Source organism: Phycodurus eques, chromosome 12, assembly GCF_024500275.1.
Source record: "Phycodurus eques isolate BA_2022a chromosome 12, UOR_Pequ_1.1, whole genome shotgun sequence".
In the NCBI taxonomy this organism is placed as follows: domain Eukaryota; kingdom Metazoa; phylum Chordata; class Actinopteri; order Syngnathiformes; family Syngnathidae; genus Phycodurus; species Phycodurus eques.
In genome coordinates, this window is record NC_084536.1 from 24,323,471 (window position 1) to 24,349,221 (window position 25,751).

Below are 25,751 nucleotides of genomic sequence, written 5' to 3' on the forward strand. Positions count from 1 at the left end.
CGCGCCTTTATGTTGACAGGCTAAGTGCTTGGGCTGCAGAGGAGCTGCAAAACAGTGTCCTCCAGCGTAGCATGAAAATCGGTTTCAGATAAGAGCAGATCTACGGAGAACGGCTTGGTGCAGTTGTTGACTGGAGGTGAGCCGAGCAGCAACAAATTGCTCCGTTTTTCTTCCATCAATAGTTATAGGGTGGTGTTGATCAGTTTCTTTTCCCTCAAAATATTATTAATTTTTATTCAAACACTAAACTATGAATTGCAGCTTCAGTCTCCTTTGACAAAAGGACTGAAAGATGATTCTGATTCTATCCAGCCAGGAATTTTCTAAACTATGACTTGTTCTCTCTTAGGATCATGGTTGGGTGAGCTGGAGCCTATCCCAGCTGACTTTGGGGGGAGTGGAGGGGAACAGACACTCATTCGCACTCATATTCTCCACAGTGATCTTTGGGTTCTTCTTGACCTCTCTCACCAAGGCTGAGAGAGGTCTCAGTTTGGCCGGACGGCCAGCTCTAGGAATGGTTCCGGTCGTCCCGAACGTCTTCCATTTAAGGATTCTGGAGGCCATTGTGCTCTTAGGAACCTTAAGTACAGCAGAAATTCTTTTGTAACCTTGGCCAGATCTGAGCCTTGCCACAATTCTGTTTCTGAGCTCTTCAGGCAGTTCCTTTGACCACATGATTCTCATTTGCTCTGACAAGCACTGTGAGCTGTCAGGTCTTATATAGATAGACAGGTGTGTGGCTTTCCTAATCAAGTCCAATCAGTATAATCAAACACAGCTGGACTCCAATGAAGGTGTCGAACCATCTCAAGGATGATCAAAAGAAATGAACCGCACTCGAGTTCAATATATGAGTGTCACAGGAAAGGGTCTGAATACTTCTGGCTGTGTGATATTTCAATTTTTCTTTTTTTAAAAAAGGGCAAACATTGCAACAATTACGTTTTTTTTGTCTGTCAATACGGGGAGCTGTGTGTACATTAATGAGGGAAAAGTCCTTTCAACTCTGCATTTCCTTGCGTCTGGGTCAATTCCGTGCATTCTAGCCATTGGTGCTGGCAGTTTTTCGGGTGTGCTGTCCCAAGTTTTAAACATAGTGCTGCACAGGATGGGCAAATGCATCCAATTGCCACACACTTGAAATAAGTTCAATCAAACAAAACAGCTTATATGCCTCTTCTCCAAGACTTCCAATTCAGTCACTTCAAACTTCGGTTACAATTCATACAAAAATACCTGTAAGTATATTTAATATCACAAAACAACTTTTGATACCCATCCATCCATCCATCCATTTTCCAAGGAATGGAAAAATGGATCATCCTCACAAGGGTCGCAGGCGTGCTGGAGCCGATCCCAGCTATCTCCGGGCGAGAGGCGGGGTACACCCTGAACTGGTTGCTAGCCAATCGCAGGGCACACATAAACAAACAACCATTCGCACTCACAGTCACACCTACGGGCAATTTAGAGACTTCGATTAACCTAGCTGGCATGTTTTTGGGATGTGGGAGGAAACCGGAGTGCCCGAAGAAAACCCACGCAGGCACGGGGAGAACATGCAAACTCCACACAGGCGGGGCCGGGGATTGAACACCGCTCCTCAGAACTGTGAGGCAGACGCTCTAACCAGTCTTCCACCGTGCGCATCAATACAACTTCCTATTTAAGACAAAATATTGCACAATGTAGAAGAAGGTGGAGTGGCCGCATATGTTTCATCCAATCTGAGCGTATTACTCTATGCTAGATCTAATTAATTTTTAATGTCTTTTTGTCACTATAAAGTTTCCTGATAATACAAAAATAGTTGACTCAACTAAAAATATGTTGTCAACCACTGACTTCCTGGGTAGCCATCATGAAATGACTCTAATTTTGGGCGACTTCAATAGAAACTGGCTTGACCATTCCATTTAAGACATAAATCTATTTCGTACTGTAAATATGAGTTTACGAGAGTTGACGATTGCTCATCTTCTCTCTTGGACTGCATTCTTGTTTCTACCCTGAGAGAATTATTATATTTGCCATTATGTCAGACGGCTTCAGTGACCACTCTATTGTAATCTGTGTTTGTGTTTGGGATTGTTTTCAGTTAATTCCCAATGCTGAAGATGCTTGGACTTTCTTTGATTTCAAATGTTACTGTGTAATTAATAAATATGCTCCTTTTAAAACACTTAGATTTAAAGGCAGACATCTACCCATAATCTCTTCAGAGCTTTTAGATCTTTTTAAGCAACGGGATAAAGCTTGGGCATCGGAAGACCCTGCCGATTGGGAAGCCTATAGGTATTTAAGAAATGTGTGTTAAACAAAATATAGAAATGCTAAATCTATTATCGTGACAGTCTCTCTCGTCACCACAATAATCCCAGACAATTCTGGGGGGGGAAATATTCATAAAACCAATGAAAATGTAGCAGTGCTGGTCCAAATGGTCTGGAAATATATATTTTTTAATTGCTGTTCATGTTATAATGTACCTAGTTGCTTTTTTGCTCTTTTTCAACATGCTCATTGCCCTCTATCTGGAAGGCTGCAAAAGTTGGGATTTTTTTTACAAGTTTAGGAATGAGATTAAGGGCACCATTAAGGACACCGTGCCGCAAACAGGGTTGAATTCTTCGATCACTGAGACTAATATGAGCAGCTTTGTGGATACCCGTCCGCCTATTCGCTTTCATTCTGAGGAGGTATCCCTTGACGGACTCACAAAAGTCGTTAGTTCAGCAAAGACAAGATGCTTGCTCGAGCCTCTTCCTGGGAAACTCATTAAAGAGCTGTTTATTATCTTAGGACCTTCAATCTTCAATATTATAAATGTATCACTCTCCTCTGGCGCTGTACCCGCTTTCAAGGCACCCGTTGTTGGACCCTTACTCAAAGACCCACCCTCGACCTTGAGAGTCTTTGCAATTATTATATATATATATATATATATATATATATATATCCATCCATCCTTTTCTGTATCGCTTTTCCTCACTAGGGTCACGGGCGTGCTGGGGCCTATCCCAGCTCTCTTCGGGCGAGAGGCGGAGTACACTCTGAACTGGGCGCCAGCCAATCTCAGGCACATATAAACAAACAACCATTTGCACTCACATTCAGACCTACGGACAATTTAGAGTCGTCAATTCACCTACCGTGCATGTTTTTGGGATGTGGGAGGAAACCGGAGTGCCCGGAGAAAACCCACACAGGCACGGGGAGAACATGCAAACTCCACACAGGCGGGATTTGAACCCCGGGCCTCAGAACTGTGAGGCGAATGTGCTAACCAGTCGTCCACCGTGCCGCCTACTTTGGTGTTCTTCTCACTGCAAAAACGTTTCACATCCTTGACAGCTCCATCACCAACTATTAACCTTTAGGGTGCCATTTTCTTCTTGTATGATTTAATTTCATACCTTTCAGTTGTGCTCGGGGATGAGCATTCTTGGACAGGGTCTTGTAAAAGTGGCTCAAAGCTATTTGTAAGTCTGATGTCAATGTTTTGCATTGACTCGCATCCTCTTTTCTTGCCCTTCTCTGTAGCGACCATCCACGCCTGCTCACTCGGGGTTGAAGAAGCACGCAACGCAGGCCAGCCTGATTACTTGGTAATCTGGTGGTGTTTTGTCCTCCCTTTTAGATGTTGTCCCATATCTTTGGGCTCTGCTCCCTGTAAATTCCAGGGAGAAGTCCTGGATGATCCATTCCCATTTCCACAGTCCACATCCATCCTCTTTGTTGAGCTAAATGGCTGTCTGTTAGCACATTTCTGCTCACCATTTTGAGACATCGGTTGAGCGCTTTCATTCTCTGACTGTCCATTTCCATCCACATGCACTTCAAAACGGTGGATTTTCGCTTACAGGATCGACATCCTCTGTAGCAGTTTGTGATAGTCCTCAGTGGAATAGAGAGGCATCTTGTTGCTGGTCTCGTTGCCAATAGCAGGCCACACTCACATCTAAGGTAGTATCAAAAGAATATTGGAATATGGGAATAACTGACTGCATCTAAAAAAAAAACAAAGTACAGTCCCACAAGTTCAAATCAAGAGCTTCCTCTTTTGGCTCAGCTTCCTCTTCACCAGAACAGAGGGATACAGAGTCCGCATCACTGCACATACTGCACCGATCCACCTGTCGATCTCCTGCTCTATTCTTCCGTCACTCGTGTAAAAGACCCCGAAATACTTGAACTCCTCCACTTGAGGGAAGGATCTCTTCCTCAACCCGGAGAGGTGACTCCATCCTTTTCTGACTGAGGACCATGGCCTCAGATTTGGAGGTGCTGATTTTCATCCCAGCCGCTTCACACTCGACTGTGAACCGCTCCAGCAAGAGTTAAAGATCACGGCTTGACGAAGGCACCAGAACCACATCTTCTGCAAAAAGCAGAAACGTAATACTGAAACCAAATCAGACCCCCTCAACACCGCGGCTGTGGTTAAAAATTCTGTTCATAAAAGTAATGAAGAGACTCGGTGTCAAAGGGCAACCTTGGCAGAGTCCAACTCTCAATTGAAACGCATACAACTTAGTACCGGCAATGCGGACCAAAACTCTGACACCGTTCGTACAGGGACCGAACAGCTATTCCACGGCCAGGACAAGAACCACACTGTTCCTCCTCAATCTGAAATTCGATTTCCTGACAGACCCTCCTATCCAGAACCCCTGAATAGACCTTACCAAGGAGGCTGAGGAGTGTGATGCCCCGATAGGAACAGACCCTCCGGTCCCCCTTCTTAAAAAAGGGGGACCATCACCCTGGTCTGCCAATCCAGACGCACTGTCCGCAATGTCCACACGATGTTGCAGAGGCGTGTTAACCAGGACAGCCCCACATCATCTAGAGTCTTCATGAACTCCGCGGATCTCATCCACCAGCCACTGAGGAGCTTTTTAACCACCTCGGTGATTTCAACCACAAAGATAGCCCCATCCCCACCATACACAGTATTTATGGCGCGCTGCTTACCCCTCCTGAGACGGCGGATGGTGGACCAGAATTTCCTCGAAGCCATCTGAAAGTTGTTCCCCAGGGACTCACCGAACTTCTTCCACGCCCGAGTTTTGGCTTCAGCAACCACCAAAGCTGCGCTCTGCTTGGCCAACCGGTACCCATCAGATGCCTCCTAAGTCCCACAGGCCAAAAAGGCCCAATAGGACTCCTTTGTCAGTTTCCAGCATTTCTTACCGCTGATGTCCGCCGTGACGACAGGTACCAACCACCTTTCGGCCAAAGCTCCAGTTGGCAGCCTCAACAATGGAGTCGCGGAACATGGTGCACTCGGGCTCAATGTTCCCCGCCTCCCCCCGGGATGTGGGTGACGTTCTGCCGGAGGTGGGAGTTGAAGATCCTTCTAACAGGGGACTCTGCCAGATGTTCCCAGGAGACCGTTTGTGTCTGCCAGGTCGGAGCCAACTCACCACCAGGTGGTGATTGGTTGACACTTCCGCCCCTCTCTTCCCCCAAGTGTCCAAGAGCGGTTGTTTCAAATACACGTGTCATTCTTTTTGTTTTATAGTTAGTTTTCAAGTAAATGCCAACTGGTAAGGGCAATGTTCAGCTTGAAGCCTCTTTTTTTGAAGAATATTTAACAATTATATCAGCCAAAGTACTGCTTGTTGTCAAGTGAGTGGAGCCTCCTACCTCCATACAACACTCATCTCTCAATTTTAGGCTCACAAGTCAACGCAAAAATGTGTCCAATCTAGAGCTTGTATCTCCAAAAACTCCTAAGTCTGGTCACTTGTATCTTGAGGCACCACTGTGTATTAAAGAAATCATGAACTAATTTACTCTGACTGAAATGCTTTTCAGGATTGCAAAAACCCAATAAGAGACAAAAATATGTGCCTGTACCACTAGGAGAATCCTTATGGTACTGTAAATTAACAGACCTGCATCACACAATACAATAAGCTACCTTTATTCATTACAAATAATAGAGGGGGGGGGAAAAAAGACTACCTTCCTCACCCTAACCGACTGTCTCATTGTAGAGTGTAGCGATTAAAATATCATTATGGCGCATCAACCCCCAAGCTATGTCAACATAAAGCATAGTTTCCCTTAGTGATACAAGTTTTTGATCGAACATGTGATTCGCATTTCTGTCTCTAAGTTTTGATTCTCCAGGTGAGAATATGTAATGTAAGTCTTAGGTGTGGACAAAATAAGCTTCCCATCGCCATATTTTATAGCATATCACAACACATCTATAGCGATATTTATCTTCAGTATAACAATGCTGCAGTCAGGGCTGTGACCAGGATTTTAGAAATACTGAGCTCATAATGGCGGCGGTAGGAACAGACATACTTGTTTACGTGTACTATCAGGACAATCAGCTCAAGACCTGTATTTTGGTGTATTAGACGGACAACTCTTTCCGCGAGTCCCACAAAGACGTGGTATAGATAACAAAAAAAAATTTGGGGGGAACTCTACTATAAGAATCTCACTCCAAAACTTTGGCTGGTACAGTATGCCTGTATACACTGCCTGTCATCATTTGTCAAGCACACCAGTTATCACAAGAATCGCAACACAGCTCTGTTTTATGAATTGTGCTGTTGGCAGGTTCAAATCCATTTTGTTTGTATAAAACAATGCTTCTAAATGAAATGCAAACAAAAAATGTCACCGAAAGCATGCAGTGCATTTTTTTTTTTACCCCAAAAATATCTAATACACCCTGAACTGGTCGCCAGCCAATCGCAGGGCACATACAGTATAAACAAACAACCATTAGCACTCACATTCACACCTACTGGCAATTTAGAGTCTTCAATCAACCAATCACGCATGTTTTTGGGATGTGGGAGGAAACCGGTGTGCGGGATTTGAACCTCGGTCCTCAGAACTGTGAGGCGGATGTGGTAACCAGTCACCCACTATTCCGCTGTTATTATTATTATTATTATTATTATTATTATTATAAATTTACACTGTTAAATTGGGCAATAGTGAGGTAAACGACATCAAAAACTGTGCTACTTGAAAGCTTCCGAGATCAATTTTGTATTTCTGGCAATGTTCAAAATGCAGCATTAAGCCTCAGAGGTGGAATTCGGGCCTCTTGGGGGAGAAATTGAGATAGGCTTTGGATGTGTTTTTCGATGGACTATCTCCTGACTGCAGCCTTTGATATCTCTGCCAGTGAATTTAAGATCACCAGGAAGAAACATCGGATAGATGGGAACGAGCGGGACAGGAAATCCAGGCCCAAGTGCATAAACTCATCCATCCAAAGGACACGCTGCGGATATCCCCTTCGAAGCGCATCATGTTTTCACGTGTGAGCTAATCTCCGCTATTGTCTGTAAATCCCCATCGCCTTCCATTCTCTATCACCGTTGCCTGCCAAACCGTTGAGAGGTGAAAACAGGCAGCATCTCTCCTCCTCCCACTGCAATAGCAATCCAGATATACAGTATGATTGACAAGAAAACAAAGTTGATGCAACTGTTGGCTACCCCTGGCTACCCCTTGGCTAATAAATATTTGAAACTCAATATGCATTGGGGTCATTTTTTCAGCAAGCAAAATGCATCCATCAGTTTTCTGCACCGGGCGTGCTGGAGCCTATGCCAGCTATCTTCCAGCGAGAGGCGGGGTACACCCTGAACTGGTTGCCAACCAATCGCAGGGCACCTATAAACAAACAACCATTCACACTCACATTCATATCTATGGGCAATTTAGAGTCTTTCATCAACCTACCGTGCATTTTTGGGGGGATGTGGGAGGAAACAAGAGTGCCCGGAGAAAAGCCACCCAGGCACGGGGAGAACATGCAAACTCCACAGGCGGGGCAGGGGATTGAACCCAGGTCCTCAGAACTGTGAGGCAGATGTGCTAACCAGTCGTCCACTGTGTGCCATTGCAAGCAAAAATATATATGCATATCAGCCATCCATGCATTTTCTATAGCGCTTGTCCTGGACTGGTCACCAGTCAATTACATTACCGGATATACGATATACTGGTTATTGAAATGTTATTATTAGAATATACGTTTGCCAATTACAATTGTAGCCTTTGGATTAGCAGTGCAGATGGACATAATCCACATTTGGAGGGTCCATTTTTATTTCATTCATAACAACTGTCAGCACGTTTCCAATGCACCTAGCAGCTTTCTCTCAATCTAACAGTGCGCCCTACTGGTAATGTTAAGTCATTGCAATCATTCATATGATACCTTGGTGCTGCTTATTTGGAAAATTGAGACTGCAAATGATTTACACATTTCAAACTCCAGTGACTGGTTTGAAAATGTTTTAGAATACTCTCAAAGCAAAAAGCAAAAAAAAGTTGAGATTGAGATCTCTATTTCATTCTTTCATTCCGAATGATTTGAGTCAACTCTACATGAAGGATTAAGTATCCATCCATCCGTTTTCTACCGCTTATCCGAGGTCGGGTCGCGGGGGCAGTAGCTTTTGCAGGGACGCCCAGACTTGCATCTCCCCAGCCACTTCATCCACCTCTTCCGAGGGGATCCCGAGGCGTTCCCAGGCCAACCTAGAGACGTAGTCTCTCCAGCGCGTCCTGGGTCGTTTTAGGGGACAGACAGAGGGACAGAGTGGACAAGGGGAATAGGGTGGTCCCCAGCCCAACCGAAGCGCCCCGACCAGTCCCGAAGGGAGGGGAACGGGCACCGGACCACCGCCCCCTGTGCCCAATAACCCGACGCCCCCCCACCCAGCATGCCCCACCGCCCCCGGAGAGCATGGGGCCCCCAGCCACCAACAGGGCCCAACGCAGGAGCCAGCTGCCACCCGAAAACGGCCATAGCTTGTCAAAAGCGAGCCCATGTAAAGCGCCCGTCTTAAGCAAGGAAGGGTGAGGGTTCCAAGAGAGGTGTGAGGAAGGCGGGGCCCCAGGGAGGCTAGGAAGGGGGCGAGCCCGTCCCTCCATGGCCCGACAACATAAGGGGGGGTGGGGTGGGAGAGAGAGGGGTGCAAGGCCCCAGGAGTCAAGTCAAGTGAAATGTGAATACCCACCACCCACCCTATTACTATGGGTACTCAGGTCCCCCACTGGCAACCATTATCGCTGTACCGTGATCGTGTGTGGTGGGGTGTAGTGCATTAATATTGGGGAGACTGGTGGGGGTGAGGTGAGACGGTCTCAAGGCAATGATGACCTGTAACCGTCACCCCCACCCAGGCCAACCAGCTCCCCAAAGGATGTGCAAATCTCTGTGGTGCATTAAACATCCACTGGGGAAAGGAGAGCAGGCCGGATTGCCGGAACACCTGCCCGAGTGTCCTCCCCAGCCCGACACTGCTACCATACGATAGCATCCATAGCCACGGGATTTAGGTGACCTATAAAAGACCTTGAGAAGATCAAACATCCAAGATACAGGGAGCTGTCATAAACCAGGAGTACATACAATGCCTATAAAGTCGTGTCCAGCATTTTTGAAAATTCAATTGGTGGAGTGATACGATGCATACGTTACATAGAATGTGTGAGCATGTAAACAGATTGCAAAACAACCCTCAGTGGATTCAAAGCCATTCTCAACTCATTATGATCATGAGGTTGCACTGAGGCACATTGAACAGCTGCCTCTGTGACGCCCCCACCCCATAATTTAACCACAGAGCCGGTCTTCCAGAGAGCCTTAATGCCTACTGGCATCTCAACGTGGTTGGATAGTTGATGGCGCCAAGCATAACCTACAAAAGGTTATTGTTTTAGTGCTTACAAAGTACAGTATAAGCAGGGGACAACGCAAACACGCTGCAACAAATTAAGTGTATGTAAATGGTTAGAGCCATGAAGGACAATTAAAGTCAAACGCGGATCCAGTGATGCCAACAGAAGCTTGATGAAATCAATGCTGGTCATGAGAACGTATGCTCTGTAGATAAGGAAACCAAAACATAACATAGAGCACTGACAATGTACTGTTCATCGAAGTCAAACACACGGTTCATCTTGAATCTGCTTCTGAGTTCGTATTATATTTGTGTACCATCGATACACTTCTCCAGAGTTCATACACTTCTCTGGTCTTTATATACCTGAAAATAAAAGCTGAAATGTCTCATATTTGTGACTAACTGGCGACCAGTTCAGGGTGTAGTCCATCTTTCGCTCAAAGTCTGCTGGGATAAGCTCCAGCGCCCTCTGACCCTAACCAGGATAAGCAGTGTTGAAAATGAATGGATGGATGGATGGATGGATGGATAGTCCTCACTGGTCCAATAGTTTAGGAGGGGCGTTGTTAGATATATTTTAGTAGTTATCATTTATTTGCTTAGCTTGCATTAGTATTTTGCATTAGTATTATGGACAATATTTCGATAGAAAGATGTCTCGCCTTCAAGAAGATGACTCAGCAACATTTGATGGAAGGGCGCCTTGACCAAGGACGTGATCGGATGTGGTCGGGGACGGGACGGGTGTCGTCCGGTCCTATGTTTCGTGTTGTGTCTTAATGCTTAGAACGTGATGTCTTGTAGAACCCTCCTATTTTCAAATCAATGTAGGAGCGACGGGGGAGATTGTTTCGAGCGTGTTGAGAGGCTGTCACCTGAACAATCTCCTCATGAGTAAAATGAGCAACGTCTTCATTCCTTTTGTGTTTATTCATTATAATGTTTGGTGAGATAAATCCAACAGGCGTGTATACAACACAGATGTAGTGTTTCCCACTGGTTTCAATTTAATATAGTCCCCCTTGAACTGTCAACAAAACTATTTTAACACTCAAAGAGAGTCTCCCACGAGACAGACCAAAAATAAATGTTGAAATGTCATGTCGGAGAGAAGGCTGAGATCTCTTTTCGTTTCTCTTTCAAAGCAGGCATCAACACTTAAGCTTCTACTTGTGTTTTCGTTCTTTGAACTTGCTTGAAATGTAAAATGTTTGACAGCTGAAAAGTGTTGTGCTCAGTTGATTTGTTCAAGGGTGACAATTGAACAACTGGAAGGATTTAAAAAACCAAAAAACATGCACGCCTATTTTATGAGATTTAATCATTCTCTGGTTTCGATATAAGTAGAAGTGTTATGGACACATTTTTATCAATGAGAACAGTTACGTACAATTGAGATCGTGGAAATTCAAATCCAATTTTCTTCCACACAAAAAATTCCGTCTATTGACGTCAGAAGCTAAATAGATATCATAGAACTAAATGGGCTCACAATAACATGATTAAACGTGTCTTTGCTTAATGATGTACTATACAAAAACCAGGGTTTAATGCTCTATAATGGATTGTAAAATATTTTGGCCAGTAAAAATTCAACACAAGACACTTTGAGACTTTAGCAAAGGGTTGCATGTGCAGAATCTGGCTGACAACTGGGCAAAACTTCCAGAAACTCTGCTTTTAACCAGTATGTGAATTGTAAAACCAGAGGGAAGGGAGCCAGGGTGCAGGTCAAGCTCCGTAAGAGAGGATTCTGAATCCCGCTTCCGTCAATTCACCTCGTAAATCTACGCCCCCTACCCAACAAAATCGACAAGCTTCACCTTCTCACGAAGACCAGGAAGGAGTTTGGATGTTCCGCTGTCCTGTGCTTCATGGAGACATGGCTTTGGGAACACTTCCTCGATGGTGCCGTAATGCTTCTGGGCTTCCCAACTACACTCGGCAGACCGTGTCACGGAGTTATCATGGGAAAAAAAGGCGGCATGATATGCTTCTATATCAACGAAAAGTGGTGTACCGACATCACGGAGCTAAGCACACACTGCACCCCGGACTTGAAGTCGCTGTTTTTGAACTGTAGGTCATTCTACTCATTCTACTCGTCGCACAAGTTTGCTTCATTCACACTCATGGAATGAAAGACAGCATTCAACACACCAACGGGACATTCCGAGTATTTGGCGATGCCTTTTGGACTAACCAACGCTCCAGCTGTGTTCCAGAACTTTGTTAATGATGTCCTGCGTGACATGTTGAATGTGTATGTTTTCGTATATTTGGATAATATTTTGATATTCTCCCCGGATGAGGAGACTCACATTATTCATGTCCGCTCTGTGTCGCAGCAGTTACTGCAGAATCAACTATACGTGAAGGCTGAGAAATGTGAGCTCCACAAGGCGTCCGTTTCTTTTCTGGGGTTCGTGCTGGCTCCAGGTGAAATCAAGATGGACCCTTGCAAAGTTGATGGCGTGACTAATTGGCCCACTCCCACGTCACGCAAAGACGTACAAAGGTTCTTAGGGTTCGCTAATTTCTACAGAAAGTTCATTAGGAATTTCAGTTCTATAGCCTCGCCTTTGCATGATCTTACCTCGCCACACAGACCTTTCGTATGGAACCCGCTTTGTCAGGCAGCTTTTCAGAAACTTAAATCGAGCTTTACCTCCGCTCCCATCCTCACTCTGCCAGATCTCAAACAGCAGTTTGTGGTAGAAGTCGATGCGTCTGATGCCGGTATAGGAGCAGTGCTCTCCCAGCAATGTCTCAAGGATGGTAAATTAGATCCTTGTGCTTATCTCTCCAAAAACCTGACCCCAGCCGAGAGAAATTATGACATAGGTGACCGTGAACTGCTGGCAGTCAAGATGGCTTTGGTGGAGTGGAGGCACTGGCTCGAGGGGGCACATACTCAGTCTTTAGTGTGGACAGATCACAAGAACCTGGAATATCTTAAATCTGCTGAGAGATTAAATGCGAGGCAGGCTAGATGGGCTCTGTTCTTCACTAGATTCAATTTCATGTTATCCTACCGAATTGGTTCTAAAAATGGTAAGACAGATGCTTTATCGCGCATTTTCTGCAAAGAGAATTATTTGTCCGTCCCTAAAACCATTTTGCCCAAGTCATGTTTCGTTTCCGCTGTTGTTTGGGACATTAATCACGGGATGAATAAAGTATCTATCTATCTATCTAAAGTCAGGCGTTGCCTTCTGGGACAATTCGAAAACAGCTTTCCTCATGCAACTCAGCAATTGGATCAAATGTCCTTAAATCCATCCAGTTACTCTGGATTCAGGAGAGGGCTCATATAACACTCGGTAAATGTCATGAGAGTTATATACTGTATAGCCAAGGCAGTTTGATTTTCAAGGCAGGATATGTTTTATGCGGCACGGTGGCCGACTGGTTAGAGCGTCAGCCTCGCAGTTCTGAGGACCGGTGTTCAATCCCCGGCCCCGCCTGTGTGGAGTTTGCATGTTCTCCCCGTGCCTGCGTGGGTTTTCTCCGGGCACTCCGGTTTCCTACCACATCCCAAAAACATGCATTCATTGGATAGTCTAAATTGCCTGTAGGTGTGACTGTGACTGTGACTGTGAGTGCGAATGGTTGTTTGTTTGTATGTGCCCTGCGATTGGCTGGCAACCGGTTCGGGCTGTACCCCGCCTCCTGCCCGATGGCGGCTGGGATAGGCTCCGGCACGCCCGCGACCCGCGTGAGGAGAAGCGGCTCAAAAAATGGATTCTATTTTTATGTTTGCTTTACGTTAAAAAGGGTGGCACGGTGGACTGACTGGTGACCACGTTTGCCTCACAGTTCTCAGGACCTGGGTTCAAATCTGGCCTCGCCTGTGTGGCGTTTGCATGTTCTCCTCGTGCCTGTGTGGCTTTTCTCTAGGTACCCCAGTTTCCTTCCACATCCCAAAAACATGCATGGTAAGCAAAGCAAATGTATTTGTTTCGCGCATTTCATACACAAGGTAACTCAATGTGCTTTACATGATTAAAACAAAGGGGGGGAAAACAGCTTATTAACATTTAAAACAAAGAGGAAAAAAATACAAGTCCAATTAAAACAGCATACAGTGCAAGAAATATTTAAAAGTGGAAATGCTCTGAAAAGCATGAGAAAAAAGAAGAATTCTGAACCTGGACTTAAAAACCTGCACATTTGGGGCTGACGTCACTTCTGTTGGCAACTTATTCCATTTGTGTGCAGCATAACAGCTAAATGCTGCTTCACCATGTTTGCTTTGGACTCTGTGCTCCACTATTTGACCTGAGTGTGTTGCTCTCAGAGCCCTACTGGGTTTATATTCCATTAGCATTTCTTTCATGTATTCGGGACCTAAGCCGTTTAGTGATTTATAGACAAGTAGCAGAACTTTAAAATCTATTCTAAAGCTGACTGGAAACCAGTGTAAAGACTTTAGAATGGGAGTAATATGCTCTGACCTCTTTGTTCTGGTCCGAACCCGAGCTGCAGCTGTTTAATGCTCTTTATGGGGAGTCCAGTCAGAAGACCATTACAATAATAAAGTCTACTCGAGATAAAAGCATGATGATCTTCTCCTGGTCTGCTTGGCACATGTAAGCCTTCACTCTGGATATGTTCTTCAGATGGTAGAAGGCAGTTTTAGTAATGGATTTGATATGACTGTTGAAGGTCAGGTAGGAATCTATCAGAACACCAAGGTTTCGGACTTGGTCTTTAGTTTTTAAAGAGAGTGACTCCAGGTATTTACTGACAGGAATCCTCTTTTCTTTATTACCAAAAACAATGATCTCAGTTATGTTGTGGTTTAATTGAAGAACATTTGGCTCATCCGGTTATTTTAGACAGTTATTTTAGTTTAAGACAGTGACCCAACACCTCAATTGAACTGTAGTCATCTGGAGACACTGCTAGATATAACTTGTGTGTCATCTGCATAGCTATGATAGTCAAACTTAAAGTTCTGAAGAATTTGACCCAAGGCTAGCATATACAGGCAGAACAGGAGGGGTCAAAGAACTGACCCTTGACCCCATGGGTCATTGCCATTCGATGATACTGAACATTTCCAATGGTTAAAAAATAACTCCTTTCCTCCAGGTAGGACCTGAATCAGTTAAGGACCGTTCCATTTAGTCCTACCCACGTTTCCAACTGTTCAGCAGAATATTATGATCTACCGTATCCAAAGCCGCCCTGAGGCCCATCAAGACCAGTATTGGTAGAATGGTAGGTTAATTGAAGACTCTAAATTGACTGTAGGTCTGAATATGAGTTTGAATGGGTGTTTGTATGAGGCTGGCGACCAATTCAGGGTGCACCCTGCCTCTCGCCGAGAGTCAGCTGGGATAGGCTGCAGCACCCCCGCTACCCTCGTGAGGATAAGTAGTATGGGAAATGAATGAATGAATTTAAGTAAAAAAAAATAATAAAAAAAAATACAATGCCTGAGAATGAAATGTTTAAGGAAATAAAATACAATTATTTTCATTCAATAATCAGATGCATTAAGTTCGTCTTTTGGACGATCATCAACACGTGAGGGGGTAGTCATGGTTTGACAAAATTGTTCAGGGGGTACACAAGACCAAAAAAAAGGTTGGGAACCGCTGTTGTATGCAACTATATTTAGAATAACTGACTGCACCGGGAGCGGTACATGGTAAGAATTTAAAAATATAGAATCAACATTTAGGTGAAGGGTACAATTACAAGTGGGATGAATTCTGGTCGTCGGCCTATTCAAAGACCTCAAGTCTGGATTGTAAAATTCTGATCTTGTGGTGTCTGGATCGGATTGATCTTCTCTTCCAGTTCTTTGAAAAACCAGGACAAAAACTACAAAATCACTTTCGTCCAGGATAGCAACAAAATAAAGGGATTACCAAGTCGGAATCATTCTGATCCAGATTTCCTTCACTGAAATACTGGGCGATCCGGTAGCCCAGGTTAAGAACCTTGGTCCTATCGACTGCAGTTAAGAGGAGATTGCGCCTGTCAAACTTTGAATGACAATCAATGGGTAAAGCTTTGTGCGAAATCAGACAACAGAGAAACAACCTTAGTCATCATCAACTATATACTATTTAGCCCACTCCTCTAAAAATAGATACAGTTGGCACCAATTCTAATTGCATTCAAAATTTCTTCAATAAGACAGGATTTACCACCAATAAGCCTTTTCGTGGTTGGTCCCCCCCCCCCCACTAAAAAAATAATCTTCGAAATATGTTTATTACAAATGTTTTCATTTATTCTTTTGCAGCGAGCACTGTCGGTGGTGGGAGGCGCCCTAGTGCACTTTATTAACATCATTAGTATCTCAATAATTTCATTCATCGGCACCCAAGAAGTAGCTCTCAGTTTCAAAAAGGATTGGTGATACCTGCTCTATATCATATTTCTAATAGGAATGCTGACCCATCCCAAAACAAAAAAAAGATCCAGGTTAAAATATCAAAATGTGCTTGCAAACAAACAGGATACTGGACAAATCCAACCCGTGTGAACACACACGTGTGCAGATGTGGAATGACATGTTTGCTTCACTGGACAATTTTTCTTCAAGCATAATAGGAGAGCTCATTTTGTAAAGGGAAGAGTATAAATGGCGAACGTGTTCACAGGACACACGAGAGAAGTGAAGAAGTCAGTGCTGTACTTACCTTGTCATCACTGGAGTATCTCCGACTGTGCTGCGCTGCTCCTGCGCTTTGGTTCATGTTTGAGCCCCGTCCGCAGACTTCCTTGACTGAGAAGCCAGCGTGCCAGCGGGAGGATGAACGTTTGCGTTTCCGAAATGCAGGCACGGGGCCGTATGCCAGTCGGATTGAAATCCCTCACTTGAGCGCCGTGCTCTCTCCGTGTCTCCGCGTGGTTTCTGAGCCGGTGATGCTTGTGCTACGTGGCCGTGCGTGCGTCCGTGCGTGCTGAGCGCCCGAGAGCTGTTCATTCATCATGAAATCAAGTCTTCGCCCGATCGAGTCTGCGCAAACTAAACTTGTTTAACATTTTGGAAGCAACAACGATGCACGCGAAACAGTTCGTTTGGGATTAAGTGGAACAGAAAAAGAAGATTTTCAAACCGCCGATTGCGTAACGAGATAAGCCAGATGGCCAAAGAAGTTTTCAAGCCATTCTGTGCCGTCACTCACACATTTAAATGTATTGACTGCGTCATTGCTGTTTCAATCAAAATGGTCTGTGTTAACTTTTACAGTTGTTTATTTGTATTTACCACAGGGTCTTACGTAAGTACTGTAGCTACATGGTGTTTACACACAAAACCGATAATCGGGCTGAATATGAGCAATCCCCCCCTTCCGATCAAAGTAAAAAAAAAAAAATAAAAAATAAAAATCAAATAATAAAGCAAAGCAAATAAAGCAGAACCGATTTTCCTCTTCATTTTGACTAATTTTAAGTTGAGGCCTTAGACAACGTTGATAAAATAATCAATCAATCTTTTTTTCCTCATGGGGCAATAAACTGTATGTAAAGATGTTGTGGATGTGTTCAATTGCTGTCATTTCATGTTAGAAACAAAAATAGGATAAGATAGGACAACAAAGAGTGCGGAACCAACCAATGTGATACTGGTTGGTTCCGCCTTCTGCCTCTTATTTATCAGTGGGAGAAAAAAGTGTGTGACCTTATGAAATGTATTACATTTCTGCATAAATTGCTCATATACAGTGGGTACAGAAAGTTTTCAGACCCCCTTCAATTTCATTCGTTAAAATCATTTCAGTTCTTTCCCCCCCTCCTTAATGTACACACAGCACCCCATATTGACAGAGAAAAAAATGCAATTGTTGAATTTTTTGCAGATTTATTAAAAAAGAGAAACTGAAATATCACACAGCCAGAAGTATTCAGACCCTTTGCTGTGAGATGGTTCCACACTTTCATTGGAGTCCAACTGTGTTTGATGATACTGATTGGACTTGATTAGGAAAGCCACACACTTGTCTATATATAAGACCTTAAAGCTCACAGTGCATGTCAGTGCAAATGAGAATCATGAGGTCAAAGGAACTGCCTGAAGAGCTCAGAGACAGAATTGTGGCAAGGCACAGATCTGGCCAAGGTTACAAAAATTAATTCTGCTGCACTTCAGGTTCCTAAGAGCGCGATGGCCTCCATAATCCTGAAATGGAAGACGTTCGGGACGACCGGAACCCTTCCGAGACCTGGCCGTCCGGCCAAACTGAGCAATCGGAGGAGAAGAGCCTTGGTGGGAGAGGTCAAGAAGAACCCAAAGATCACTGTGGCTGAGGTCCAGAGATGCTGTCGGGAGACGGGAGAAAGTTCTAGAAAGCCAACCATCACTGCAGCCCTCCACCAGTCGGGGCTTTATGGCAGAGTGGCCCGACGGAAGGAAGCCTCTCCTCAGTGCGAGACGCGTGAAAGCCCGCATGGGGTTTGCTCAAAAACGCCTAAAGGACGCCAAGATGGTGAGGAATAAGATTCTCTGGTCTGATGAGACCAGGATAGAAATTGTTGGCCTTAATTCGAAGTGGCATGTGTGGAGAAAACCGGGCACTGCTCATCACCTGTCCAATACAGTCCCAGCAGTGAAGCACGGTGGTGGCAGCAGCATGCTGCGGGGGTGTTTTGCAGCTGCAGGGACAATCGAAGAAAAGATGAACGTGGCCAAGTACGGGGACGAAAACCTTCTCCGGAGTGCTCAGAACCTCAGACTGGGCCGAAGGTTCGCCTTCCAACGAGACAATGACCCTAAGCACACAGCTAAAATAAACGACGCAGTGGCTTCAGAGCAACTCCGTGACTGTTCTTGAATGGCCCAGCCAGAGCCCTGATTTCAAACCCAATTGAGCATCTCTGGAAAGACCTGGAAATGGCTGACCACCAACGTGACAGAACCGGAGAGGATCTGCAGGGAGGAATGGTAGAGGATCCCCAAATCCAGGTGTGAAAAACTTGTTGCATCATTCCCAAAAAGATTTCAACAATTGTGTTTTTTCCCCCCTGTCAATATGGAGTGCTGCGTGTACATTAATGTGGGGGGGGGGGGGGGGGAAGAACTTAAATGATTTTAGCAAATGGCTGCGATATAAAAAAAGAGTGCATATTTTAAGGGGGTCTGAACACTTTCCGTACCCACTGTAATGTAGTCTGATCTTCATCTACATCACAAGAATAAACAAAGAGTCTGCTTAAACTATTACCGCACAAACAATGATATGTTTTCATATTTTTATTGAAAGCAATGTAAACATTCACAGGAGAGGGAGGAAAACCAAAGTGAACCCTTGGATTCAAGAACTGGTCGACCCTCATTTGGCAGCAATAACCTCGACCAAATGTTTCCTGTAGTTGCAGATCAGATGTGCACAATGATCAGGATGAATTTTGGACCATTCCTCTTTCCAAAACCCCCAAAAAGATCTCCGTTTCAACTTCTATGAAAGTGGGAGTAAGGGTTGGCGTTTATACGTGTGTCATAACACCTGTCCAACCTTCTGCCCAGTCCCGCAAATGCAACAGCCCTTTCTGTCTTGTCTTTCCAATTCACTTTGGGGCGAGAAGCGGGCTACAACCCACACTCGGGCCAGACAATCGCGGACGTCTTGTGTACGTCGTGCTTACAAACACGACCACGGGTTGTGTTGACATGATGTTTTCAACCCGAACTTTGGCCTTTGTTTGTGTCATCAGCTATTGTCACCTTTGGTGGCTCTGTGGCGATATTACGTTGTCCTTGTTCACACGGGTGCAGAGTGTACTAATCCGTCAGACTATTTTGCGGTCGGCGAATAATCTCCTCGCGGTTGCATAACTTCAATTGGAAGGTTTATTTTGGTCTTTTATTTGAACTCTATTAATACCTTCAATGGTTCACCGGTATTTTGGGTCGGCTCTTTCTTTTTTGACACTTCACAGTCCGTGTTTGTATTCGGAGAGAAACGCGTCCCTGAAAATGGACGGGATAAATGCTCAAGAACTAGCGCGCGATGTCAGTTGAAGGACCTCTCGTGTTGTCCACCCATCTAATCTTTGCTATAATTCTGCTCTCGTTCATTTGCAAACACTGCATATTTGCGGAGTGATGACTGATTTGTAATTGATCTCCACGGCACAGCGCTTTGACAGCTGATGCTATGCCTAACGTCTTGCGGTGAGCGTAGAGCAGGAAGCGGACCTTTTCTCAGTTGTGTTGCGTCCGCCCGACCTGACCTCTGATGTCACCGTCGTTCATTGCTGTTGCCCATCGGTGCCCATCTCTTCCTGTCTCTCGGAGAGAATTTCTCCTTTTGATCGTCACTATTTGCTGGTTGAGCCAATCTGAACTGCGCGGGTTTATTTGTAAGCGTTGCACCTTTTTCTTTTTTAAATCTGTAGACTGCGTTACCTACAAACTGCATGATTTGTAGTTTTCCAATAATGGGGACGCCTTATGAAGCGAGCGTATCATCTGTAAATGGAGACAGTAACTCACGTCAGCACGGATAAATAAGACAATGGAGTCACGGTTTAAGTGTCTTTCTGTACTAGGGGGAGCGGTGCGCCAGTGACTCCAATACTGCACGCGTATACACTCTTGCAAAAGTGTGCTAAACAATGTCATCTGCGGGCGAGAGGCCGCCATTGCGAACCTCGCAGAGAGTTGGGGAGTTGACTTGACCGGGGGCCCCGAGCGCGGAGCCAATTTCAGCAGCTTCACTCAATTCCACTTTGTCAACCTCAATGGCTTTTGAGAACTTCTTTTCTTTGGTGTCGCGATCGCTTCAGGCCCCTGCTGCGTTGTTAACCGCGCACTAAATTTGTGGTCATATTTCGAGGGACACTGAAAGATAAGTCAACTTGATCTTTTGTACTTTTTAAACTCGTTCTATTGCTTTTGTCTGGGGTTCTAAGAAGAATTTTCCAACGGTACACTGGCGCGTCTGACGGCCGGTGGTTCGAAAGGAGCCGACACGTGACTCGGTTCAGAGCGCCTTCGGAGAAGAACAAGCACTTCCGCAAACACACGACGTGCTATTCAGCTGACTTGCAGTTACGGAGACGTGTCTGCAAACAAACAAACAAAACAGTGCCTTTGCAAAATAAAAGCGATTTTATCGTCGCATGAGCACATTCGTTTGCGGAGGCGCAGGATGGTTGCAAGAACTTAAATTCAATACACAGTTCCAGGAAATATGTTTCGGGTGAATGATCGTAAAGCATATTAAATATCCACTCCTTTATTTTCGAGGAGAAGACGCGAATCGTAGTTTGAAATGACAAACCGGATGTAGATGGAGGTATTCCGACTGCGTTTAAAGTGGACTGACGCGACAGCTAGCATGACGGCTATCAGGGAAAAAGCTGGTCAATTAGCACTTGAATCTTCATTTTCGAGCACTGGTTGAGTGTTTGAGTGAAATTGTAACAGCGGGGTTATTTTTCTAGATGACGTGGACCACACTCTCTGCCTTCGGCTACTCCGACCGCTGAGGTACGTCAACGGAAACTTTAAATTGTCCACTGTTCTCTTGCCAATGTGTATACATTAGACGTCATAACGGCTGAGACGCATTAGTCGTTATTTGAAGAGGCCATTCAAAGGTATGTCTCGATTTTGCTTCCATGACTTGCACCACAGCAATGAATAGTCAGACGCCAGGAAAGACCCTTCACGCAACCGATCGGGCACGATCTTGATGGGAGGAAGTCCGCTGGTACAGTAACGGTACAAAATAGTGGCGAAATGCCATTTAGATGCTGATTTGGACGTGCTCGGGGGTATCGTTGCACAACATGTAAGATGGGTAAATATTCCCTTTTATTAGTCAACGGAGTAAGCGTGATGAAACATGTACTGCGGTCAAGCCAGCCTCCACTCGCAAAGTAGATGTCAAGCCAGCCGCCCCTAATTTTCTTCAGACTCGGCATTACGGTAATAGGTCGCCCACTCGCGGCGAAGGCCACCTTCAAAATAAAAGCCTCCCTATAATACGGACGTCAGTGCTCTTCGGTTAAGGAATGCAACCAGCAAGGTTCATTTGAATCTGGAGGTGCATTACAAAATGTAGTTTCTTTGATATCCTATGAAAAATAAATGGTAAATGGACTGCACTTAAATAGCGCTTTATCGACACCATCACTGTGCCGAAAGCGCTTCACAAAGCCACACGTTCATGAGCCAATGGGCGACCGCTGCCATGCGAGGCGCTGCCAGGCCCACTGGGAGCGAATTGCGGTTCAGTGTCTTGCCCAAGGACACTTCGACATGCGGACAGTCGTAGCAGGGATTGGAACCTGTTCTGCCTACTGAGACGAAGACACCCCATCATAATCCCATTGGTATTGGAAGACAAGTCCAGATCTGTGTGACGGACCACCAAGGACTGCACGAAATTATGTTTGAAGATCTGATATTGTATTTCAAAATAAAATCTCTGAAAACTGCATATTTTGCTGTCATTACCCCTGACTGAAAGAAATCTGAGTTATCCCAGTACTGGGGGACGCTAGACCACCGCACGTCTCCAACAAAAGAGGTCCCATCCAAATCTGATGTGACATTTCAAAATAAAGAAATTGCAACTCTATAACAGATTGCTTCATTGTTGCTAATTAGGAGTTTTTGTGAAGGTGTGAATCTGGAATGCCCGAGGGGATGGATCCTCTGGGTGCTCGCTCCCAGTTTGTGAACATCCAGACCCTTCCCACGTGGCAGCAGCTGGAAGAGGATGGCGAGCGCATTCCCCAGGATCTGAGCGACAGCCTGCTCAGCCAGCAGTCCTTTCCGTCACCGTTCCCGTTCAGGCCAGACATCAACTCCAAAGTCATACTCTTGTAAGTCTTTTTGGAACAAAAAAACAACAACAACACAAATATGAAGTGAACAACATCATAGGGTTTTTACATCAGTTTGTAAGGTAAATGTCGAAAGAAACTGTAACAAACCCATTTTCTGATAGGTTGTATCACTCCACTGAAAGATGACATAAGTATGAACAAATTACACCGACTTCAGTGCCCTTAAATGATGCGATCAATGGCTTTAATATGAGAGAGAGAAAAGCCACTTCCGCAGGGCTCCATGCACTAACTTTTGCACTTTTGGTGCGACCACGTTGGTCCAGCACATGATTTGGTTGCACCTGTTTTGGGAAGTTACAGCTTGTCCATGGTGATGAATAGTTGTTTTCATTGGCATGCCATAGTTTTAGGAAATAACAATAGACAGAGAATCAAAGTAAGGTATCTGTAAAATATTTTCCTGTGAACCAAACGTTTGTCTGCAACAATATAAAAACATGCAAATCAGTCGCCTTGTGGCGAAATTCCCTGTTTTCAACTCAAAATAGGCCATTTACGTGAATCGTATAGAGCTGATGAGATTTTCTTGGGGGGGGGGGGCTTACATCAACGTGAAAATACAAAAGACTGGCTGATCTGATGCGAAGTTGAAATCGTAGCCTCGTGCACGATATAGTTGATAAATAAGCAATAATTGATCAATAAAAGTAGCGAGCGACATTCAGATCATTGTAATGGACTAAAAGTACCGTGACTGTCTTCTTCTTAACAGCAGAAGACATCAAAAACCGACATCGATGTGGAAAGGATATCACCACATGGGCTCAGGCACACTTCAGAAAACCAATGTCAGTAAATACAGTTCGGCGCTACATCCGTAAGTGCAACTTGAAACTCTACTATGCAAAGCAAAAGCCATTTATCAACGTGTAGCGCCGAACTGTATTGACTGTGTTTTTCCGAAGTGTTCCATGTGGTGATATCCTTTCCACATTGATGTCGGCTTCGGATGCGGTGCCGGCTGAGGGATCGAAGGTCACGGGCATTCAATGTCGGTTTTCGGCCTTGCCGCTGACATGCAGTGATTTCTCCAGATTCTCTGAACCTTTTGATGATATTCTGGACCGTAGATGATGAAATCCCTCAATTTCTTGCAATTGTATGTTGAGGAACATTGTCCTTAAACTGTTGGACTATTTTCTCACGCACTTGTTCACAAAGAGGTGAACCTCGCCCCATCTTTGCTTGTGAATGAGCAATTCAGGGAAGCTCCTTTTCTACCCAATCATGGCAACCGCCTGTTCCCAATGAGCCTGTTCACCTGTGGGATGTTCCAAACAGGTGTTTGATGAGCATTCCTCAACTTTCGCAGTCTTTTTTGGAACGTGCATGCAGGCATAAAATTCTAAGTTAATGATTATTTGCTAAAAACAATCAAGTTTATCAGTTTAAACCTGAATATTTTGTCTTTGTAGTGTATTCCATTAAATATAGGTTGAACATGATTTGCAAATCATTGTATTTATGTTTAACACAACGTCCCAACTTCATTGGAATTGGGGTTGTACACACAGCACCCCATATTGACAGAAAAAAACAGAATTGTTGAAATTTTCCCAGATTTATTAAAAAATAAAAACTGAAATATCACACAGCCATAAGTATTCAGACCCTTTGCTCAATATTTAGTAGAAGCACCCTTTTGAGCTAATACAGCCATGAGTCTTTTTGGGAATGATGCAACAGGTTTATCACACCTGGATTTGGGGATCCTCTGCTATTCCTCCTTGCAGATCCTCTCCAGTTCTGTCAGGTTGGATGGTGAACATTGGTGGACAGCCATTTTCAGGTCTCTCTACAGATGCTCAATTGGGTTTAAGTCAGAGCTCTGGCTGGGCCACTCAGAACAGTCACGGGAAACCACTCCTTCGTTATTTTAGCTGTGTACTTAGGGTCATTGTCTTGTTGGAAGGTGAACCTTCGGCCCAGTCTGAGGTCCTGAGAAATCTGGAGAAGGTTTTCATCCAGGATATCCCTGTACTTGGCCACATTCATCTTTCCTTCGATTGCAACCAGTCTCACTGTCCTTGCAGCTAAAAAACACACCCACAGCACAATGTTGCCACCACCATGCTTCACTGTCTGGACTGTATTGGATGAGCAGTGCCTGGTTTTCTCCACACATAGCGCTTAGAATTAAGGCCCAAAAGTTCTATCTTCGTCTCATCATACCGGAGAATCTTATTTCTCACCATCTTGGAGTCCTTCAGGTGTTTTATAGCAAACTCCATGCGGGCTTTCATTAGGCTTTACATGATCAGAATTTTTGGGGCCAATCAGCAAGTTTAAAAAAAAAAAAAAAAACTATCACCGATCCAATCACAAGATGGAGCAATGTGTCTATTTACATGACTTGTTCATTTATTGTACAACCCCAATTCCAATGAAGTTGGGACGTTGTGTTAAACATAAATAAAAACAGAATACAATGATTTGCAAGTCATGTTCGACCTATATTTAATGGAATACACTACAAAGACAAGATATTTCATGTTCAAACTGATGAACTTTGCTTTTAGCAAATAATCATTAACGTTGGACTTTAAGCAGCTTGTTTCCACAGTCAGTAATGGTTTGGGGAGCCATGTCATTTGCTGGTGTAGGTCCATTGTCTTACCAAGTACACAGTCAACACAGCAGTCTACCAGGAAATTTTAGAGCACTTCATGCTTCCCGCTGCCGACGAACTTTTTGGAGACAATGATTTTATTTTCCAGCAGGATTTGGCATTTGCCCACAAAGTCAAAACTACCAATACCTGTTTTAATAGCCATGGAATACCAGTACTTGATTGGCCAGCAAACTCGCCTGACTTGAACCCCATTGAAAACGTATGGGTTATTATCAAGAGGAACATGACGGAACTGAAACCCCGAAATGCAGACAATCTGAAGGCCAATATCAAAGCAACTTGGGCTACAATCGTACCTGAACTGTACCAAAGGCTGATCGCCTCAATGTCTCAAAGTACTGAGGGCATATTACTTGAATACACTTCGTTTATTGCACCTGCAAAACTAATCGATAGTACATTTTCAGTTATTCTATGAAAATGCTATGCTATGACTTACTTTTTCCTCACTAAAATACCAGCAGCAGTGTGTGAAAACCTTGTGAAGACGTAACAGAAAACGTGCCAACAAAAAGGTATATAACAAAGTATTGAGAGGAACTTTTCTTATTGACCCAATACAATACTTATTTTCCACCATAATTTGCTAATAAATTATGAAAAGA

General features: G+C 44.4%; 2 protein-coding genes across 6 annotated transcripts in view; one reads left to right on the forward strand and one right to left on the reverse strand.

Annotated features, from left to right (window-relative positions):
* LOC133411026 (inactive dipeptidyl peptidase 10-like) overlaps positions 1–16,735 on the reverse strand; it is a 57,726-nt gene extending 40,991 nt beyond the window's left edge. For both annotated transcript variants that reach the window (XM_061692820.1, XM_061692823.1), the window contains exon 1: positions 16,349–16,735. In XM_061692820.1, coding sequence (XP_061548804.1) covers positions 16,349–16,405 — 57 coding nt within the window. In that variant the 5' untranslated portion in view covers positions 16,406–16,735. The remainder of the gene's footprint in view (positions 1–16,348) is intronic.
* Positions 16,736–20,955: 4,220 nt separating this feature from the next.
* The window catches only part of gdap2 (ganglioside induced differentiation associated protein 2), a 38,414-nt gene continuing 33,618 nt past the window's right edge, over positions 20,956–25,751 (forward strand). Inside the window, exons 1-3 of one of the 4 annotated variants that reach the window (XM_061692515.1) lie at positions 20,956–21,144; positions 22,284–22,487; positions 23,227–23,331. In XM_061692515.1, coding sequence (XP_061548499.1) covers positions 22,297–22,487; positions 23,227–23,331 — 296 coding nt within the window. In that variant the 5' untranslated portion in view covers positions 20,956–21,144; positions 22,284–22,296. Of the gene's footprint in view, positions 21,145–22,283; positions 22,488–23,226; positions 23,332–23,471; positions 23,614–25,751 lie in introns of those variants that run through there. The other 3 variants (XM_061692516.1, XM_061692517.1, XM_061692518.1) reach the window with 3 other exon arrangements.